General features: G+C 36.1%; 2 protein-coding genes across 7 annotated transcripts in view; one reads left to right on the forward strand and one right to left on the reverse strand.

The window, feature by feature from the left end:
* LOC140668052 (lachesin) overlaps nucleotides 1–23617 on the forward strand; it is a 236096-nt gene that overhangs the window by 174944 nt on the left and 37535 nt on the right. For all 6 annotated transcript variants that reach the window (XM_072896614.1, XM_072896610.1, XM_072896612.1 and 3 more), the window contains 3 exons: nucleotides 13092–13220; nucleotides 18968–19252; nucleotides 19704–19766. In XM_072896614.1, coding sequence (XP_072752715.1) covers nucleotides 13092–13220; nucleotides 18968–19252; nucleotides 19704–19766 — 477 coding nt within the window. The remainder of the gene's footprint in view (nucleotides 1–13091; nucleotides 13221–18967; nucleotides 19253–19703; nucleotides 19767–23617) is intronic.
* The window catches only part of Fuctc (alpha-(1,3)-fucosyltransferase C), a 124493-nt gene that overhangs the window by 34422 nt on the left and 66454 nt on the right, over nucleotides 1–23617 (reverse strand). The window lies entirely within an intron of this gene.

The raw sequence follows: 23617 nt of genomic DNA on the forward strand, positions 1-23617 counted from the left end.
TATGAGTATCCTACCCACCATCGCTATCGAAAATCCGCACGTTTTCCGACTCGTAATTGTTAAAATGCCACGAGTTATGCGCGCGCGAAATCCCTGATGGGAAATGTGGCCGCGAATTAACGCCGCGAGATACGATAAACTATGTAATGCAATTATTGCGCTGCGCGCAATTCTGTCTATCAATCCGCTGGCGCTGCCGCGATCCCGCCGAGTTGCGTTCGCATAAATATTTCGACGTAAACGAACAACGATGATCATCGTCACGCAGCATCATCTCACCACGCGTACGATGGATTTATTGAAATAGTATACGCGTTTAATGCAGATTATCCTAATTGGCTTAACGGAGCTTTAAAATTGCGCGTTTAAAATCGATACGCGAGCGTACACACGCATCGACGTTTAAAAATTAATCGATCCTCGAATTAGGTGCGACACTATGTATAGGGGTATTACATGATGAAAGCGATTTGCTGTGATACTATAATTCTGCGTGGCACACATGTATATTTACGTTATAAAACTATCCCATTCCATTTTATTTGAAGCTTAATCCTGGAGCGTTTCACTGCGGCTCTCGGTAACCGCGATACGGTTTGAAATATGTGTGATAATCTTTTGTTCTCACACATTTCTCATAATTAATGTGTAAATGAAATTTATATCAACTGTTAATACATCCTCGGCTATTAATATCCCTTTTCTGTTTCTAGTCTGTATATGAAGTTTTAATATATCGCGTTTAATATCATATTAATATTTTCCGGGTTAAAAGCGTTTTTCTTTCGTGACATTCAAAAATGCGAATTTTTATCGAGCCTTTTTTAGACACGCTTTGGAATCCATTAAGGCGATGTATTTCGTAGCAAAGTTATCGCAAAGGCAGCAAGAAAGTAGGCAAGGGACAACCGCACGGAAAACACAAGAGGGTACATCGATGCAAACAGCGGATTAGCCAGGGGGATTTATTTAACGGGAAAGTGCTATCCACGCGTAAAGCACGGGCGAGAAACTTTTTGCTCTCGACCTCGGTGCTCTTCTTAAATATTGTAGAGATTAATCAACTCTCTTTCCAAGCTCTTCGCGCGCGAGCAGCTTCTATCACGAGTTGTACGAGGAGAAAACGTCCGTCAGCGGGGCGGACAGTCGGGCCTGGGGGTGTCCGGGGGGGGGGGGGAGGGAGGGGAGGAAGGAAGACATGAAGGGTGGAAAGAGCGTTTGCAGGCGGGTATGAGAGCGGCACGAAAATTATGCGCACACACGGCACGTCTATGAAATATGCACTGGTTACTAAAGATACGCGACGGTCTCCTTCGGCGTGATTCCGACACGGAATTAAAAGGGTCTCCCGCTGTTGCTGCTGCCGCTGGTACTAATGTTGCTGCTGCTGCTGCTGCTGCTGTTGCTGCTGCTGTTGCTACTGCTGCGGAAGAACGAGTCTATGAGAGGCTTAAGAGCTGTAGCAGCGGAGCTTTACGCGGTTAATTTCTTGGAGGAATTTTGCCTCTTCAGTGCTCGCAGGTATACATTATTAGGAATGTTTGCGAAGCAAACTTGAGTTCTGTCGATTATGTAATAACATCTAAAATAAAGATAAAGATTAGGTAAGTTCTGAGATACGAGATTAGGTATTTATGATAAAAAATTGGGGATTACATTAATTTGTGTTAAACTCTTAATCGATAAAATAAAATAATAAATCTACAGTTTAAAAGCGATAACAATAAGCTGCAATTATCTGGAATTATTGATAGTAATAATTGATCATTATTTGTCAATACTATTTACTTACTTTTATACATTTATGCTTATCAACAAAATTTCATGAAAGATATTTACGATGCAACTGAGATCCGCAAATAATCTAATCCGCTATCAAGCTCTTGTGAGTGTGTAATATTTTATTTATAATTTCTTATGCACTAGCCGGGGTTTTGCGAGTAATACACGTTAATAGCGCATATGCTTTCATATATTCCTGTATCCGTATAATCCTTTCTAGTATTCATTTTTAACAACGCAACGCATTTTACGCTAATTAAACACGCTTCGTCCCAGCTTTGTGCTTGAAATCCCGTGGCATTCCTGCGTGAATGTTCTTCTGAAAAACAACGATAGACCGCTATTCCCCTTAATACCAGGTAGCATAATAAGTTAAATACAGGCATAATTCAAGCAAGAAGGATTGCGAGTTAAGGGCGTACTCCACGTTCTTTACATCCGTGTATATTGCGCCGCAATTCACTATAGAATAGCCACGGCGGCTTCTATGATTATAAATTGCTGCGTAATAGCTTTCGAGCTATTCATTTTAGCTTGTCAGCAATTACCTGTAATTCGAATGATTCTGAAGAGATAGTATGAAGTATTTTATGAAACGAAATGCAAAACTAATAATTTTTTATTAAATAATAAATATTTAAATATTTCAATATTTAAATATCATTAAGTGTAGTAAGAGTTATTCACTTTAATAAATAAAAAAATATTTACCTAAAAAATATTATTAAAATACGTATATCAAAGATATTTTATTCATCGCTTGGCTTCATGAAATAATATTTATTTCACGCGTTTAGAATAAATTATTAGACTTAATAATTTAAAAAAAAAAAAATATATATATATATATATATATATATATATATATATATATATAATACCTCTACAAAAATATGGATTATTTATGGATGGAGAATATTATATGCATTAAAGTGAAATATAAAATATGTATATTCCTCTGGGGAAAAAATACAATTATGTACACATGATGAAAGTGTTTTCAAATTTTGTCATATCTCGTATATTCTCGTCATCTGCTCTAGAAACATGACAGACAAAATAGCCCGCATTTTATGTACGCAATAGTAGCGTTCGATTATAATATTGTACTTATATACGCGGACGATTAACGGATCGCAACCGCATGTAACGTGTTACGTAATGTGGAATCTTCCGGCGACATTATTACAATGCACTGCGCATCCATCAACAAATAACAGGGAGCAGGTAACCTCCTACCCTTCTTCTCCCGCCTCCTCAGAGTGTCACGATCAGAAACGACAATCTAGCTCCGTTCGCCGCGATGTCGTGCTGCGCTACGAGATCGAGTTATCGGACTTCGTATCCACTTTCGGGAACGCATCGGTAACTTTTAACGAGCGCTCAAGTTCGGCAGCACACGTTTCGACGACAACGATGCGATGCGCTATGGGAGGGATGCTTTACGTCGATGACATACGTGCGCGAGATAAACGAGGGTGTCTTACCTACCACTCGCGTTTCATACGTTTAATATTTGGTAATAATATTTCACATTTCTTTATATGTAACGTAAAAAATCCTACGCTGTGTAAAAATAATTCCTCGTAAAAAATGACGAGATGTTACATTTGTAGAAAATGTAATTGAAAAAAAATCGTGTAGCTCTTCTGGTCCATTAGAAGATACGAATATATGTTGCGTACACTGAACTAATCGTGCTAGAGAGCGTCTGTAACTACTTGAGTGGAAATAATGGAGTCCTTAATTAACAAAAGTTTTGATATGTTATTGAAAGCATGTTTGCTAAAATATTTATTGTACCTAATTAAAGGCAGCTCGTACGTGTGTGCGTCTAACGTATAGACATATACCTAGCAACGTCTCACGTATATATACCTTGCTTCCTTTTCTGCGTGTAGAGTATGCGAAGTTGCATTAGACGAGAGCGCTTGTTACGTATCCCCACATTGTTGAGTCACGCCAAAGTGCCAGTCGCAGCAAGAGACAAGACAGGTTATATCGGCACTTTGTCCAGCTCGAGGCAAAACCAAAGTTTCAGTGTGCAGGTTATCGATGAAGAGACGTGGAGATTCCCTAATGGGATTGTTAAGGATAGATTGAATCTGTAATTTCAACGCAAAGTCCCTGCGTGATTGACAGTTCGATGCGGAAATCCTGATTTCGCATGTTTCTTGATTTCTTTTTTCCTCTGCCTTAACTCGATTGAAAATCAATTACCAAAGTAACTTTTTTATGTAAATGAGATTTCAGGATCTTATAAATGAATTTAACGTATTAATTAAGAGAAATACATTTATATAAAATTATTAATTGCAAATGCTACTTATTTTTTTTCTAATGTTTTTCTAACAAAAAATAATAAACAGTGACGTTATTTGTTTTTTTTTTTTTTTTTATGGATCTAAATGTGTTTTATATTTATTAATCTGCTAGTATAAATATCAGGATAACTTTAATTAAAAATTTAAAATTAAAAAAAGTACTAATAAAAGTTTTAAAAAGGTCTTAAAATACTTTTATGTCTCTAGGTTTTTCATATCAAATCTTTTTTTGGTGAAATTCACGATATGAATGGGACGTTTTAATTAACAGAAAAAGACACTGCTTGCGGCGAAGAGAAAAGCAGAGGATCATGAAGATAAAAAGTAGACTAAAAGTATTCTGTTCACAGGATTGCCCCGTTTCTTTATTCACTTTTTGAGGCCACGTGCACTGGTCATTCAACCATTCTTGAGACTTAAGAAAACAGAATCAACTCGCTTATTGCTAGTGGATTAACCCATTTTAGACACAGCTTGCTATGTAAACGGCCAAGAACTTTTAGTGTAATCGCGCTCCTTCGCTTCGCTAATTCCACTTTTTCCCTCGTCGAACTCTCGTTTCAAATCGCTCCTTCGAGATTCGCGTGCGTGGACCGTCGTCTTCGTCGGGCAAACTTTTGCGAGCGGGCGACATCCGAGGAAATTGAGGGAAATACATTTGTTCCTCGAAATCATAGTTTTTGTCGCCCGGAATGCAATTCGACATGCTTCCTGTTTACAAGACACTCGGATGCACGAAGAAGAGCCGGAGTTTCCTTGTTTTGCACGCTTCGTCGGCGTAATTCAATTAATTTCGCGAAATAGCGGTCGACGCTTCCTACCAGACGGCTTCCACTCGGAAGCATAGCTTCCTATGTTATTCACGGGAAAGTACCGTTGAAACTGTTGAACTGATAGGCAGAAGAGCTGTATGGTTTCGGCTAAGCTTCAAATTCCGACGATCGGAACCGTCTGACATAATGTGCCAGATGGACGAATCTCAGTTCAAGGATGTTTACTTGCTTCAAGCTAGATGATGTTGAAATTCCAATAATCGTGCGTATCATTGGGACGCGGACGATTGCGTTTTAGTATTGAAGTATGTCGGAAATTTCCCTGGTAATGTTTAACATCTGGAAAGCATGTCAAATATTTTCCTACTACTTCTAGTATTTAGAGTGATTAATATATGGAAATTTTCTTTTTCATATCAAATCCAAGATTATTCCACGAAAATTTTAATTTAAAGTTTTTTTTTTGGTACAAGTGCTAAAAATAAAATTATTGTAATGAGAATCATTGAACACCAGAAACGTAACTCATTAATCTCATTGAAATTAAACAATTGCATATAAATAGTAATAATAAAGACCAGATGATAAAGATTTCACATAACGTTATTAAACTTGTTTTCAAAACAGCTTTCATGCCATTTTTACGAGACAAAGCAAATAATTTGAATATCACGAGATAATAATAAAGAAAAAGAAAGTAAGCTGTAGGTAAATTTCAATATAATGAATTCACAAGATAAAACTATGATAATATGAAATGGATTCAATCAGGAAAATTATAATATTTAAATGCGATCAAGTACAGATTATGGTAATATAAAATATTAAAAATTTGCAAATTGAGTAGAATTATTACATATAATATATATATATATATATATAGTGTTAAAAAAAACATTTCGCCCTCGTGATATTCGAATTATTTGCTTTGTCTCGTAAGAGCTGAACAAAAGTCTAATAACATTATGTAAAATCTTTATTATCTGGTCTCTATCAAGGCAATATCTCTGGAACCTACTCAATTAGACATTGCGTCCGTGAAACGTCATCGGTGCCATGCTAAAGCAACACCGGAGAGACGTTTCGGTCTAAAGACTGAAACCGCAGCAGCTTCCTGACCGTAGCACAGCGGTTGGTCCTTGCACGTTTCTCATGGGTTAATGTCGGTGCCATCTGGGACACGTTGACATCCGGACACCGACATTCTCCCCGAAGACGATGTTACGCGGTCCAGTTTTAATCTATTGAGTTTTACGGCAAAATTGCGCTCTCTAAAATCTTCAACGTGTTTTCCTGGCTTGATTATTGAATAGAGTAGTGTACGCGGAAATGACTCTAGAATAAGAATATTATCTGCAGAATGATTTCACAGCGTTTTTGCGTGTATTGAGCTAATTCATCGAGTTTGTCGAAAAAACAAAAAGATAAACGTGTGTTTAATACTTGCAGCTATATTTGTATTTTCTCATTATATTTTAGCTTTAAAAGCTATCTGTGATTAATCACATGATTATTTCTGTAAATACGGAAGATAATAATTTATCATGTTTATTATTTCGCAAGTGTTGCTTCCTCTCTTCGATAAATGACAAATAAATCTCTTCGATAAATAACAAGCGCATATAAAATAAATATCTATCTATGCAATAGAGTTGCTATAATATATATATATATATATATATATATATATATGTATTTAAATTTATACTATTTGCAAATATTATCGTATTAACTAATAAAATACCGTTCAATTATTAAAGAGAATTAATTCATAATTAATTACTGAATCATTAGTTATTAATTAATATATGTTTATATTTTTATAAATTGCAAATAATGAAAAGTAAACATAATTAACCAACATCTAAAGGCAATAGACGAGCAAATTCTATGTAGTTCGAACAATTAACGTTATAGAGAATCGTACTAACTCCAGTGCACATTCGCAATGGCACCACGGTAACAGAATCAACTCTATTACGTGTAATTGCGCGATCTAGTTATAAAACAGTTAGTGTAGCACGTGTAGCTCGTTGTCCCAGGCTGCGTTTGAGTCGTGCAAGGAGAGTCAATTGCCGGCAAGCCGGAAAATTAATCGCTCAGTTGCCACTTGGACCGGTTTATAACCATGTTCGGGTTAATCGTACCATCCGACTATCCCTCGGTACAGCCTGACGCCGATGGCCGGCTGTTACGCCAACCGATACGTCGCCTTGCAGCCGGATCGATCCTTGTAATCGTCGAAATGTGTTACGTTGGTTTACTATTATCGAATACCAAATAGAAACACCCGGACCGTTCATCTATTCGCGTCGTGCGATCGAACTACCGGATGACATGCAAACTTTTTGTCGTTTAATTTCTTTGAAGAAACTCTCGCGAGTAGCTGCAAACACCTACTTTATATTTTAACGATTGAAAATCGAGGATGAAAGTATAATAATTTTTCGATATCGGCCAATTGTTTGTCGTCTCTGAAATATTGAAACATATATATCGCGTTTACATTTGCGAGATGATGGTAGCGTTGCTGTTGAATAAATACTGAAATTTTATGCTAAATATACATTTTACATATTTAACATATGCGGTTTTGCAGCGAAAATACGTACGTATTTACAATTTTCGATTCGTGATTTTGTTTATCCAAAGAGCGAAATAAATGGGTTTTATCGGCACACATTTTCATATTACAAATGGCCCATCAGCGTCGCGTTTGTTTTGTCTTCGTATATCTTACTGGTGACATTTTCAAAGCGAAGAGTGATGATAAGGAAGATTTTAAATCATCCTAAAAGCATGCTGTCATAGAGCATTGCGCTCTAGCACACGTCAATTTGCAGCATCGAGTAAAACCGTATCATCTTTTACCGTTTGCATTTCGGTGACGGATTGCAAATATCCGTGATAAGCAAACGTTTTCCATGCTTTCTGTTAGGCATGCGTGACGCATTGCCGATCGGGTCTGCGCTATTTCGCATCATTATATGTAAAATTATCGCTCGTTAAGCACGCGAAAGGTAAGAGACCGTAAACGATTTACGATATTTTACAGTGCTAATTACCCTCAATTTTATCCAGCTTATACGATATCGAATCACGGCAAAGAGACTTTCAATTAACGCCAATTACTTTCGCGTTCCGTTGTAATCGGTTAATTCGTCTGCAATTAGTTATTCGACATTTTTCATGTCATAGAAAAGTAATACCTGCTTGCTAACGCTTTTGTGCACGTTGATTTATATTACGTTGAACACAGATCTGGCCACCTTTATCATTTTATTACTTTTATAAAATTTATTACATAAATTACTATGATTGTTACAAATAGTATTACATAGAAATAAAGATGTTTTTAAAAATGTAATATTTCAATTAACAAAATTGTACAATTAAATCAATATGATTGAATAACGAGATAGAAATGGCGATTACATCGAGACTCAAATTGGCGGTTGAATTCCAAATTTTCGAAATCTCTGAACAAATATCATAATGAGCAATCGCAAAACAATTACTTATATATCCGCTTATTTTGAATATAACAAATTTGTTATTTTTTTATCTTTTTGATTGTATAAACATTTTCATGCTATCTATAATGTAGACGGGATGTACGCGCTTTAGCTAATCTTTTATTCGCTCGTAAAATCACAAGTTTAATCTTTATGCATCACGATCTATTTATATAATTTTATTTATATAATTTATGTAACTGCAGTGCATTTTCCCCATTTAACTTTTGTTACACAATTTTATCAAGGTCTTCATCAGCTTCGTCCGGCAGCTCTTGAACCTTTCATATCTCTCCTTTCTGCATCTTGTGTCCTTCCACGGTCCACCTTCTCACCTTTTCCTCGTGTCGTCCTGTTCGTACCGTCGTCGCACCACAGGATCGTAAAAGGCCGGAATTTCTGTTCAAACATCTGCAAAGCCGCGCTCCGGGGCATCTGAGCCCCTCTAAAGCTTCATACAAATTCATGACGGGGCGCCGAGGACTGCGCGCGCCACACTATCCTCCAAGTTTTCGGCAGGGTGGGATAGAGTAGGTACATATGCATGCACATGCATACGTATCCACCTGGTATAGTTTGTAATATTATTTAATACCCTTTGCGCGCGTCTCGCACTCTCGAGCGTCGGAGATCGTGACGCGGTAAAATTTCATGGATTAGTCCTGACGTTTTGTTAATAAACGTGTCGCATCGCGCGTCTGCTTCCGGTATACCGGCCAACAGATAATCCACTGGAGTTAATCGATGGTTAACATGCAAACTACTGTTATATGTAAAGACGTTGAATAAAGAGGTAGACTTGTCGAAGAGAGACGTTTAAGACAAGAATGACATATATATATATGATTATTGCAAAATATGTATATAAAACGAATAAGTAAATTAAAATGTATAAATGTCACGCGATATGTGGAGAATATATTATGTAAATATATATTCAGAATATATAATTTTGTTTAAAGTGATATTTTTGTAATTCAAAATGTTCGAATGTTATATGGGTCGAAAAAGATGCAGCAGGACATTTTAGGGACGCAAGTTTTGTCATGTCGGTTTCGTTTTCATTTAATGTGCCTATTATTTTTGTGACGAAATATGGTGTTCAAATAACGATATCGATAATGTAATTTGATATATTTTCAACCATACCATCATACATATTGCGAATTATTCGTTACATTTTATACACGATACAGCTGTGTCCATTCAAAGCGTTCTTTTGCTGTTCATTTTTATTAACGTTTTCTTTGACGGTTTTATCACATACACGGTGTATATTATTTCACAGAACCGGATGAATTTCTGTTTTCGTCGCGCATCAAAAAATATTTTTCATATACTTCCAATAATTAATATCGTGGCAAAAGTCCATGTATATTTGTACCGTTTTTACCTTTTTTCCCTCTGTAGGCGAGCTTTTATACAGCCGAGTGAAAGTTTCACTGCGAATCGTCCTTAAAAATAACTATCAGTGTTTGCTCAATCCGATGTATCGATTTGCATCCGAGCTTTGAGGTACCCGCTATCTAAATATTCCCGGGCTCTCGTCGAAGAACGGCGGAATACATTAATATCGGATGAGTTGATGGCGAAATGAACTTGTATCGAGAGGACCGATGCCGCCACGATCAAAAACTCATTGCAAATATTTTATCCGACATATTGCATCCGGGTAGCTAAAAGAGGCCTGCTTGAGGCCTGCACATCAATCGATAGTCGATCAATGTTCTGTTTTGAATCTCTGTATATGTTAAAGCAAAAAATTATCATTGGAATTTCATATATTCTTTTTTACCATTTATTATTATTTATTTCTTATTTTTCACGTCATACAATATTACAATTGTATATAATTAATGAATTTAAGCTTTGCTTTGAACAGTTTTTCTTTCATATCATTCTTTCCAGGTATTTGCAAATTAAGTACACTAATGATCTTCGAAAATAAATGTATTCAATTATTCGAAATTAATTATTCGAAGTTAATGCATTCGTTGTTATACAGGTTTAAAATTAAAATCATTTTATGTTGATATTTTCGATATTACAATTAAAATCCAAAATGAGAAAAAATTATTTTGCGAGAAATTTCTCTGCATAACTGAATTGGAAATGAAACGTTACTCTGAAACAAAATTAAAATTATGAATTTTTCCCAGGCTAAAAGTTATACGAATATTATTATTTCTATCTAAAACACAATTTATCTCTCCAATTAAACATCCAGCGTGGCAAGCTTCAACGGTAACGATTAGATATCGTATTAATTGAAGCGATTAAAACGAAGACGAAGCGATCGCTATTGCGAAAGCCGCGAGAAAAGATCGATCGCTCGCATCAATCGAAGAAATACACATTTTTTTTTTCACAAGACCTGCAACATTTTTTTTCGCTTTTACGCGCACGGATGTCCGGATCACTCGGCGGCCGGTTTATCACTTGGTGTTATCACGTCACTTGGTATTTACGGGATCTGCCGTTGTCTCTTTCCAAGCCCGGATTTCGCGCGTTTCTCTCAATTATTCGCGCCGATCGATTGGCTTGCGTCTTGTCCTGCCAATCGGCGACATCGCACATTGTGTCCACTCTCCATGAGTAGAGCGCGTTGTACGGCGGGGCATGTGTCTCGTGAAAGAAACATCGCTGCCCGCTCTAATGGCCGGAGGTCGGTTAATCGCAACTAGGAGACAAGCAAAGCCGGAGTAAACCGGGCCAAAGATTTATGAACGTCACTTAGAAACGAGCGCATCGCAGTCGTCGATCGCGGGCGGTTCGAAGCTTCTTTTATAGCTTGCGTTTGTTTTGATTTCGTTAATTATCATTATAGGGACGTTCTAAACCCCGTAGGATTGACATTGATTACTCTCTCGCGATAGCCCGAAATTCATGATCAGTCACGAGTGAGAAACATACGTACCCGGCTTTACCAGCTTTACCTGGTTGGATTACAATTATATATGAAACGTGAAATTATATATAACAATAACGTCATGAAAAATTTAATACGACTTAAATTGTTACATAATAGAAATATGTAATACATTGTCTGCTTGCTTCTCTTTGTTTGCTACTCCTCGAATAAATTATATTGGATCGAAGATTTATAAGCGGTAGAAAGTATTCTCGGAAAAAGAAGTGAATATCATGTCTAAATAACGAGAAGAAATTCTTTTTCTTTCTGTCGGATTCTCAGTGAGAAACTTCTTTCTTACAAGTCTATCGAATTTTGTTCTTCCATCCATCGCATTATCGACCAGTAATTTATTACCGAAAGTAATTTATTTCACGATCTGTACAGACTGCGTATGTTTCACTAGGTAACGTGATCAGAGATTCAGAGAAAGATAAAAACTTTATTTGCCAAATATCATTAGTTTACTGCAAGATTTGTTCATTAGCAAATATGTTGATGGTATAAAAATATCATAAATATTGATCTTTGAAATTTTTTAATTGTATACATAATTTATGTATATAATTTTATAAATTTTTAATCACGCAAAATTAAAATAGGACTATAATGTTATGTATATCTTATAATTATTATAATAATTATAATACATAACATATATAATTTATCATATATGTTATATATTATAACATATAAATATAATTATTATAATATTTATTAATAAAGTTCCCGTTAATATTGTTGATATAAATCTTTTAAAGTATTAAAAATTTGCATTACTTGCTGTAATATTATACATAACTGGTTCAGCTCAATTATATCGAAGCAAACTGTTTTTAACAGCATTTTTTATAATGATAGTTTGATACTGTCAATTTCTTGTCACGATGTAGCAATTGTATTGCTTTTCTCTTCTTTCTTCTGTTAACTCTCGTACCAGTTGTTTCTCCATAATAAAAGAAGGGCAGGTTTTGGTTGATGCAATGTAGACACGAAGCCAATACATCCATCTTCACTGATAATAACACTGAAAATCTTGATCACGCGAGTCGCGTCTAATACTTACATCGTCATGAGTCATTCGCGACTGTCGCTATTTCGTACGAACTTGGTTTAACGAGAAAGATTTTAATGGTAAAAAAAAAAAATTCTAATAGCATCGAACAAGTTTGACAAAAATAGAAGGGTATTAACTTCCACTGTGTCTCTCTCGTCTCATGACTTTCTCTTATAATTTTACTATAATCTTACTTTAAAAATACAAGTTTCGCTACAAACTTTCACAATATAAACCAACCTAGATATCTAGGAACATAAATCAGGTGGCAATAAAAACGTATATTCGGGGTTCTTGTAACTTTACTACCTTTGTATGGCGTAAAGTTCCCATTGGATCGATATATCTGACATCATGCGATTTACTATAATCATAATCTTTATAGCAATCGTTTTCACAAGTTGAATTTTTGATATCTGTGTTATACTTTCTATTCGTCATAAAAAATTTTACTTCCCGTATGCATGATATGCGTATATGTGTATGTGTCCTTTATGTTATAAATTTTATCTTTATACTTAACAATTATTTTCATACTATTTTCCCGTGTAAATTATAGATTCAATTATTAAATTACTATATTTGCACAACGTGTTTTGACTTTCGCGAAATAACAAGGCTAAAAATATTGTTTTACGAAAAGGTGTATCTATCATAGAGGTCTATAATTGCCCGAATTATATTTGACGCCCTCGGCCAAGTTGAATCAATTCTCGCTTTTGGTTTCAGTGAGCATGTATGATGGCGAGCAATTAAACTTGACGCGGATCACGCGCAACGAAATGGGCGCTTATCTCTGCATCGCGACCAATGGCGTGCCGCCCACAGTCAGCAAGAGGATCACCGTGGATGTCGAATGTGAGTTTGTTACAAGCGTACCGTACATTATTATCCCGTTTACACGTAACGAATATGAGATACGTACACGTTCATCGCGAATGGCATACTGCCAGCAATATGACGGGTACAACGTGACGCGATAATTACAATGTTACGACGTTATACGCTGAATGTTCAGTAATAAACGCTTAACGATGTGGATATTCAATTCATGGATTTAGCCAAAACGCACATGTATATATGAAGCACTACGAAATATAGCGAAATATTATCTGTCAACGTCAAGTCTGATAAATAAATGCCATTGTAATTTAAGCGGCAAGATTATACAAGATTATTATAATAGATGTAATTATGTATAGATTATTATATAATTAACTAAAGAAAGAGATATAAAGATAGAGAAATGGTGTGTACGATGATAATGATGTAAAATGGAATGTGGAACAATAACATGTTGTACAATTGTTGCAACTTAATTACCGTAATTAATTATGTTAATTAGTTGCGGCAGATATTATTATGATTGTGAAACGCCAAATGTTCATAAAATATCTTAACTTCCCAACTCATTCTCACGCGCGTAAAATGTCATAAATAGCGGCACGCACACGTGACGCAAAACTTTGCCGAGAAAGCGGTGCGAAAATTAGACGGCCTCGTCGGGGACGGCTGGAACGTATCCAACGACGATTTATCGAATAAATTTTAAACACTTTGTCATACGCGACCTCCGATCCAACTCGACAGGATCCTTTTCACTCGTTGGTGTATTGTTTAAATTTCATTTCACGAATTGAACACGCACACGCAAACACACGTAAACACACCTGCAGGTGTGCACACGTTGCTGCATACACAGCGGCGCACGTGCTGCGCTCCGAATACGTGTATCAGACAACAAGGCAAGAAGGGTTAGGGGGTTAGGGGGCTCGGGGGCTCGGGGGCTCGGGGATGGATTGGAGGGAGATACCGTCGGGGAAAACCCGAGGGAAATACCGAAAGCCGCGCGCAAGCCGTCCCGTCGGTCCTGGTCATTTTTCCCTTTTATGACTTTCATTCGTTCGTGTCACTTCGTATGCTTGCAACCGGCTGCTGTTGCATGTCGGTGTGATATGCGTGCGTGCGGGATCCGGCGTTGTTGAGGAAAGAAGAAACGGTATCTACTGTACGGCGCACAGGGGCCGGGCGGTACCTTCTGAATATTTAGGGAGGCGGGGGACATATTTTATTTAGACGAGCGGGGCGAAACATCGGTTTTCTGCGCGCGATGCCCCACGTTCCGGGTCATAGCGGACGCTTGAGGAGTCGTCTTCGTGCGCCCCGAACGTCTACCTCATGTGCGATGTTAGATATGTACGCGCGTAGGGATTTGCGGTATATATCGGCTTGTAACAATTTAAACGCATATAATTAGATTCGACCGAGAGCCGCGGGGGAATTGTTCGAAGCTGATCGACGATGTAATTCTTTTGCTTTCCCATCTGTGTATCTCAGAGGATCGATAAATAATTCATCACGATTTGTTCTCCCTTTTCTTGTACAATTATTCACAATCAACATTACTTACTTGTAATAATCTTTGATCATATTAATGTTTTTAATTGTCACGCATGTGATGTGTTATTATTTTTATGTTACTCGACTATTTATATCGACGATGACTGATTTTATCTTTCTTCAAAAGTATTTCCATAATTTATTATACGCATGTTCTATTTCTAATTGATGATTATTATTACGTATTTTTATTGCAATTAATATGAGCCATAAACACATATTTTATATAATTAATATATAAATATAAGAATAATAATTTTCATATGAAAAGCAGAACATACACCTATACCAAGTCAAGACGTATCTACAATAATTATTAAAAAACTAATTATTTATTGAAACATAATTTCTTTCTCTCTCTTAATGAATTAATTAAATTACATTAGGAAAATGCATGTATCATTATATGTGTATCATATATATTTAAAATTCTCATTGTTTCTCATATATAGAAATTTTTTTTACATTGTACTGTTTCTATTCAAATTCTTCCTTTTACTTTTCTTTTATTCTTCCATTTTAATTTTAATGACTACACGACATATTATTAACATAAATAACAGTGAAATATATGTTTGTTCTTGTCTATATAAATATTTATTATTTATAATACGAGAATAAAGATCCTTTATGATTTCGCTAAAAAATTCATGATTAATAAATAGACTTTTAACAGATGTATAAATGTAGTACGTCATTATTTTAAACAATTTAATTTTAATAAATTATATTTTTGTGCAGTTGGAACATTATAATATTTATATATTTTTATTCTGAAAATATATGTTTTAGAAATTTTCTCTTCTCTTCGACAGATTTAGTAAATTTTCGATAAACAAGTTGGAATTTATATTTTTGTTTAATGATACAAGTCTCAATATTTGAACGTAATTTCGCTCATTACATTATAATGTGCGTTTTATATTTCCATTTTGCAATTCTTTTAGGTGATTTAAAAAGAATAAGAACCCATAGATCTTGATACTTTTCTCGTATACGATAAAAAGGAAAATAGAAAGAATACTCGATCAGCGTAAGACGTCAAGATTTCCTTCCGGAATCGGAGATTTAACAATCGCTTGGCGTAACACACTGTAAACTCTTTTCAAAGAGACAATACATAAATTCCAGCCAATCGAAGTACAATACTTGCGCGGTTTTCCATACTTGTCTTTACCCACTTCGCAATGGAAATAAATCGACAATGCAGCAAGGTAATGAGAAATAACAAAGTGAATTTACATTGTTTATGTATATTGGTATAGTGGTCCTCGTATGCTTTAATGTACATAATGCAAATCATTATTACATAGTAATTTATTAGTCCAGTTATACAATCTATGCGGAAATGAAGTTTGCGTAAAACAATAAAATTTCGATCTCTGATTTCGCCAGTTGCTTTATTTGTTAACCGCTGATAATTCAGATCATTTCACACAGTTAGGGAGATAAATCTACCTCTACCTCAAATTCTGCAAAAATTTATCAAACTAACTATCGACAATTTCGAAGAGCAAGCTGTATGCTCAATCTAACCAGAGAATCATCACGATGACATGATGATCATTTCTGCACTTTGATTCATAATCAGGTCAACTACATATATTCGCGTTTCGAATATATCGCGTTTTCAATATATTTGTGTTGCAATGCGGGCAAAATGGTGCCGTTGCATAAAGCATAACGAGCGGCGAGAAGAGAAACCGGGCGCAAGTGGGGACATAATTCGGTTGGTATGCGCGCACTTCCATTTACTGTCTCGGCAAGTGGTTAGCCAGGTTCATCAGGCATGTTGATGAGACATGCACAATTTAGTGGGTTGACTTTTTACGTTACTGCTTACGTTTTCGCGCTCTGCCTACGTTGCGCTCAAACACACAAGCGCACACTCGTTACTCTGTGTGCATTCAGAACGCGAACTACATCCTCTGACGCTGCAAAGTACGAGACTCTTTTTTTTTTTTTTTTTTTTTTTTTTTTTTTAATTGATCGCATAATGATATACGAGTATGACGCGGCTGAATTATGACGAGAGCATAATTGACGATGCGCTATTTATGTCAAATAAGGATAGGCAAGATACGCAAGATAATAATAATGAGAAACTGCAGGATGCAAGCTGTACGATCTTGTTTCTATTTAAGAAACTAAGAAAATATAACAAATAACAATATAATTTAATTTTTGAAAATATTCTTATAATCTTAATAAAAAAAATTATGAATAATGAAATACTCATTAAATCTATCTGGGATTTTTCGAACACATTTTGCGCCAATAACAAGATATTTTTATTATCGCGTTAATAATTCTTATGGTATAAGATGCATATTCTTTTCTCTAGTAGATTTTTTGAAATCTTTTAGTTTTATCACAAAATAATTAGAGATTTATATATAAATATAGAAATTATTTTATAAACATAAACAAAAATTATACACTAAAAATATTGATCAGATCTACAATAATTCTTAGTGATAAAATATAGATAATGCATGTTTGTGTATTTTACTTTGCCAGTCATGCCTGAAACATATGTCTTTTTTTTCACACAATCGATAATAGGAAAAAATATCTGTCGAAATGACTAGTCACAGCATGCACGATGAACGATACGCATTCGTAAAGTCATGATCACCTGACCATGCTTGTATATCAGTGTGCTTCGTGGCGTACATCCTGGCTTACCACAAATCCACAAATTGCCAGCGTTAACTTTAATTAATGCACACTTCTCCCTATTTCCTACCATCGATTACGTCTATATCTGCCGCAATTTAGACTGAACTGCATTACATTTCTATCTCCCTATCTCTATCTCTCTCTCTCTCTCTCTCTCTCTCTCTCTCTCTCTCTCTCTCTCTCTCTCTCTCTCTCTCTCTCTCTCTCTCTCTCTCTCTCTCTCTCTCTCTTTGTCCTGTATTATTCACAGATAGAGAGAATTGCAAACTTGTATTTTAATTGAAAACCTCATATTTTATTAAAATATTTTTTTATCTATTTTTACATTGGATATTGTAAATATCGAATGGTTTTTTTGAGCCTTCAACTTTTATCGTACATCTATGTGATTAATAGATATTTTTTTTTCTCTCTCTCTAACAAAAATTGTTGCGTACACGCTGACCAAGGTGCAGAGAAAAAGAACGTTAAAAAAATTAAAAGAAAAAAAGATATACGATATCATTGGCGTATCCGGAACGTATGGCATATGATTCTCCTCGTTAGAGAGTATAACGAGCTCTCGGTACCCGGTGTCGTTTTACATCGCTGCCCATCTATACAAACGCATTATTATTCTCTTATTGTATCGTGCAACTCGCCGGCGGAGTTTGTAACTTTAATTTAACCCGTTACTAAAAGCGCATACTCGTCGCTGATGTCACGGCGTTGCATCCGACATGGGATTAATTTGAAACGAAGAAGCAGTCGTTTCTGGTTTAGTTGCCGAGTTAGAAAATTGTTCGTCCGGAATTGTGCGGCCTCCGCTACGAGGAATACGAGGCGAAAAGACGCGTCGCGTCGCGTTGTCTTGCACGGCCTTAACTCTTCATTGCCTGAACCTTAACGCCGCGGCGGCGGCGGCGGTGGCGTTAGACTTGTAACCATAATAGACTTTGTTCCCAACTCGTTTCGTCGACCGCGCCGCGCATTTTGCAGAACGCCATCCCAAGTACAAACTTGATCCGTCGTATCTGCATTACGGGGAAAAACTTGATATTACCAGCACGCCACGAGCTACGCTGTTTTTAATTTCATTGCTTTGTGACTGTATATTGCGAATAATAAGCTGACCGTCCAATCTACCTCCACTTGCTTTCGTATTGCATAAGTTTTAAAATATGCCAGTTAGTAAAAGAAATTTTTCGTGTGTATATTGTATAAGCAATTGTGAAATCAAAAGTTTTTTTCACATATATCATCGCGTATTTCAAAAGCATTTATATGTATGTCTTGTTAAAAGCTATGTGTTTCCGGCATACAATTTATTTTTTTTATCTGCAAATAACGTGCAACGTTTATATTTTGCAGAATTAAACTTTGCACATTAAACATACTCGAATAATATGGAAAATTTGGATTGCGCTATATTTTCTTTAATTACTCACTAAATATAACAAAATTATCAAATATATATAATAAATGATATGAAAAAATTCATGATGATATTAAAATATAATAAATTTCTATTAAATGTCTTTTAGTTTCGCCGATGATCTTCGTACCGAATCAGCTGGTCGGTGCGCCAACCGGCACCAATGTAACGATCGACTGTCATACGGAAGCCTATCCCCGTGCCATGAGCTACTGGTTTCTAGGAGAGGAGATGATTCTCTCCAATGAGAAATACACCACAAATATCATGGAGAACAGCTACCGAGCGCATATGAGACTCACCATCAGAAACTTGACAGCGAACGACTTCGGTAGCTACCGATGCATTAGCAAAAACTCGCTGGGCGAAACTGAGGGATCCATCAGATTATACCGTAAGCTGACATGCATTTTTTAATTTTTTTATTCGCGTGTGCGGACAAACAATTTTTTTTTCCTCGTCGATTGTTATCGTCGCGCGTGGCATATTTGCTGTATATAGGATATTATAGCGCGTATAGCGCGATGCGAATAATTTAAAAGAGAAATTTATCTTCCGTAAATCGCGAGCTCTTGAGCCCTGTGTTTAATTTCGTCCCGAGTCGAAGATTTATTTAAAGCCGACTGGATGTGTTAGCAGTAAATCGACGCGGTTAAATCGCCAAGGAAATGTCCGCCAGCCCTCCGTTATATCTCACCGTTCTCGTAATTCCCGCCGCTTCGAGATAAGATGACCGTCCCAGTTAAAATATGAATAAGGTGGAGAGTTTTTGCAAGCCAAATTTATTCGCTGATATTTAAGAAGTTATTTAAGACGTTATTAAAGGCGAATGATTTTTATTTCAGCTATCCCAAAACCGTCGGTGGCACCGAAGGCGACAGAGATCAAGAGCAGCGCCAACAAAGAAGGTGAGAAAAATCTTATTAAATATATTCTGATTTTGCGGAGAAATCAATATCACCGACATTTAACAATCGTTGCTCGCGCGCGCGGAAACGCACACAAACTCATTATTCACATTTTATGCCAAAATCGTAGACTCCTAAAATATTTTTTTGGCCTCTTTCGGGGTATTCTATTTTGAACGAAGAAACGGTGTCGCGAATGCAATTTTCTCATTTGAAGAAAAAATAACTGTTAGCTAAATAAAATAATGAAAAGCCTACTAACAATAAGGTTACACAATCCGTGTATTATTTAAGAAAATAATTCGTATCGGGGATGAAATTATTTAAATATTATTACACGGTAATTTTATAAGGTTTATTACAATTTTTAATTTAATTAATAATCACTTATAGTGTTATATATTGAAAGCTTGAGCGAACACGACAATAAGAGGAATTGTTACATCAATCAAATGATTTAGCTAAGAGAATGTTTCCCGAGGCAAATTGCTCTCGCATTACGTCCAAATCAAGTACAATGTTTCCGGAGTTGGCCCTTACATTAGGCTCGTGGAGTCCGCACATTGGCGTATCGGTGTATTATTAAAGCAGGGCGAATAACTTGGGTGGATGCCTAGGTCAGGTCCCTATGGTTCTGCTGCCTTCGTGTTCTCCGACTTCCTCTCTTCCTCACTACCTCGCGAAACCAATCTCAATATACTGCATTATTAACGCCATACAAGGCTTGGCCACGACGGTACTACCGCCATTAAGCTCCGCAATTTTACCGTACTGGCTTCGCTACCGGCCGCTACGTGGATTATCGTTATTCCGAAACGTCCGGGGGTGAAGGAGGCAGGGGGAGGGAGAGCTAACCATTCTAATGAATAATCGTTATTCTCGCGTGAGTTTTCGCGAGCGGTTGCTCCTTCGATATTGATGTCGCCAACGGGTAAATTTTCTCGCGACCCGACGATCGTAAAAGCCGGGAGGATCGTAACCGAGATTTACGAGCGTCGAAGGCGTAAGTCCGATGCACGATTTCTTCGAGAAATCTTCGGGGGGATGAGGGTGGAAAGGAGGAGTAAACGCGCGCGAATCGCGTACGTGCGAATAATGGCAATCGAGAATATGTTTTCTTTCGATGGAGACGTTCTCTATGCGCGTTGCTGACGTATCCATTTTCCCGGCTAATGCAATTTGAAGTCGAATTAACGACTTGTCGCGGATGCACATACTTGGCGAGCGAAACGAGACAGCGCGTCTTCACTATAATGTATGGCCTCGACTGCTGATTAAATATTGCGAGAAACTTTGGCGAAATCGGCAAGGGACACGTCGCGTTCGTCTCTCTTTCTCTCTCTCTCTCTCTCTTCTCTCATATCTCTCTCTTCATCTCTCTCTCCCTTTCGCACGCGCGTCTCCGAATCAATCTTAATACTACGGGGTTATTAATGACCTAGCCGAGGTATGCAATAACTCACGAACACGACATTAAGCGCCTAGCAGTTTCCAATGGGACTGCCGTTCGTCTTATCTGCCCAGATAAGATTACGCCATTTACAGAACGATCTGTGATTCTAAATGCAAGCTGCATGCGACGACAAATCAAAAGTCATCCGAGAGAAAGCAATGTGAATATTTGATTGAATATTTGATTGACCGAAAATACAAGTTTGTAAAATAAACGATAGATGCGGTAAAAATATTTAAATCAGTGAATTCTCTGCATGATAGAAGCCTGTCACTTCTTCCATGCAAGTTTGCAACATATATGTAATTTGATTATATTTTATCCACTATATTATTCGACAAAATACAACGTATTAATCTTAATTTTTAATTAAGAAACTAATTTCCATTAAGTTCGTGTGGTAAAAATCAAATCAAATTATCCTTTTAACTTTTTTAAATCAAAAAGTATTTTAATTTTATATCGTGATTTTACATACAAACTGTGACTTGACCAGTGACCTAATTAAGTTCATTTAGAATCCAATTAGTAATGTCAATGCGAAATGTCCGCTAAGATAAATACTCATAGAGTGAGATTTTTGCATTGTGTTATTGACACACTACATATCAAATAGTAGTACTGTTTTGCAAAGAGAAAATTGCGGAATTATATAAAAGATTTAATTTTAAAAGAAACTTTTAAACAGTCTGTTAGTAGCTCCTATATTTTTTTCATTTGTGATCCAAATTGTTTTTTATCTTTGCTAACAAATACATTTGTGTGACATTTTTAGTATATTATCTTTTTCTGAAATAACATAATAAAATAATAATATACAAGAAATGTAATAACATTTGCAAAATTCGTGCAGTATTGTAAAATAACAGCTTCTTAAACTGATAGGTAAAATATTTCTGTGCATTAAAGTTCGTGTACATTAAAAAATAAAATATTACGACTTTTTAACATATATAAATGGAAATATTTTTATACTTTTATTATCGAATTTATATTCATATAGAAGCGTTACATAGAAGCGTTGTATGTTAGTAATTTGAGCTTCTTTTCAGATGCAGAGACAAAAAGTAGAGAGTGCTTTATTTTTATCAGAATCACTCTTTGATCTTAATTATTAATCTGCACAGTAATAAAATAACCTTGCTTGAATATCAAATCATATGAAATTATCATTCGCAAAAATTATTCGTAAGAATCTTATTAAAATAGATCCGTTTTAGTTTTTCTCATAAAAAGGAGAAAAAAAGCTATTTAATAATTACTACACATACTACTCGTTTTGCAAGATAGCTGTCGATTCTCTTGTTATAATTAATTGAAAATCGATAACGAGGCCAAAATTATTTCTGGCTTCAGAGTATACGCCACATTGCGCACTTTGGTATTTAACATCTAGTATATACTAGTGATATCATCTTATATGAAAAGGTGATTTTCAAATAGCATTCAAGGATTCAAGGAAGAATATATTAAATTATGCTCCATTTTTAGATTTTAGATTTAAAATGTGTCTCACAAATTACATTAAATTTCACTTTTGATAAAAAATAAACTAATTGCATTGCAAATTATTAAAAACAAATCAAACTTCAGATAAAAGAATTGTCTACTATTTATATATTGTCAGTATATGATGTATCTGAGTATCTAGTTGAAAAAATTCAAATTATAAATTATGATACTATTTTACTACAAACATTTCGAAAATGATATTGTTTCCCCCCCCCCTCTCCCTCCCGATACACGTCAAGCAAGACTTTGATAAATCAAAGGATCAAAACTATTACTAAATTTATCTCGCCATTTTATTTCTTTCAACCACGTTTGCGAATTTGTTTTCCTGTCTTCTTTGCTTGTCCTCCCTTTCTCTCTCTTCTCGCCTTTTCTCTTCGTTTTCCGGAAACAAATTCTTCTCTCCGTTCGCCGTGGCACTTTGGAAAAGGTGCCGCGAGACTCTTAAATTTTCAACGAGTTATTTCGAAACTTCCTAAACAAACTCCGACGCACACCTCGAGAAAGGGCAACAAAAGGAGATGAGGCCGGATGAAATACGAGCGTCGTTGTGATTGCCTAGCGGCAGAAAAGGGAACGTTAACAAGTGTATTTATTTGTAGGCATCGCGGTAATATGTATAAAAAGAGATGCGTCTACATGTTCTCGCGGAATAAAGGTAGGTGACCCGGAAGCTGCCATATTGTTAGGAGACCGCGGAGAGAAGCTGCGAAACGAAGTTTGTCTGGGGCGTATTTAAACTTTTATTCGAAAACTTTTTAGTACCCATTCTAGCGTCAACTTAGCAGCCTGGGCGAGTTAAAGGGTCGCTTGTTTGTAAACTAGAAAGACCGTAGGGTGCGACGAGAAAAGAGAACGATCGGGGAAGGCGGAGAGATAAAGCACG

Source organism: Anoplolepis gracilipes, chromosome 7 (assembly GCF_047496725.1).
Source record: "Anoplolepis gracilipes chromosome 7, ASM4749672v1, whole genome shotgun sequence".
Classification (NCBI taxonomy): domain Eukaryota; kingdom Metazoa; phylum Arthropoda; class Insecta; order Hymenoptera; family Formicidae; genus Anoplolepis; species Anoplolepis gracilipes.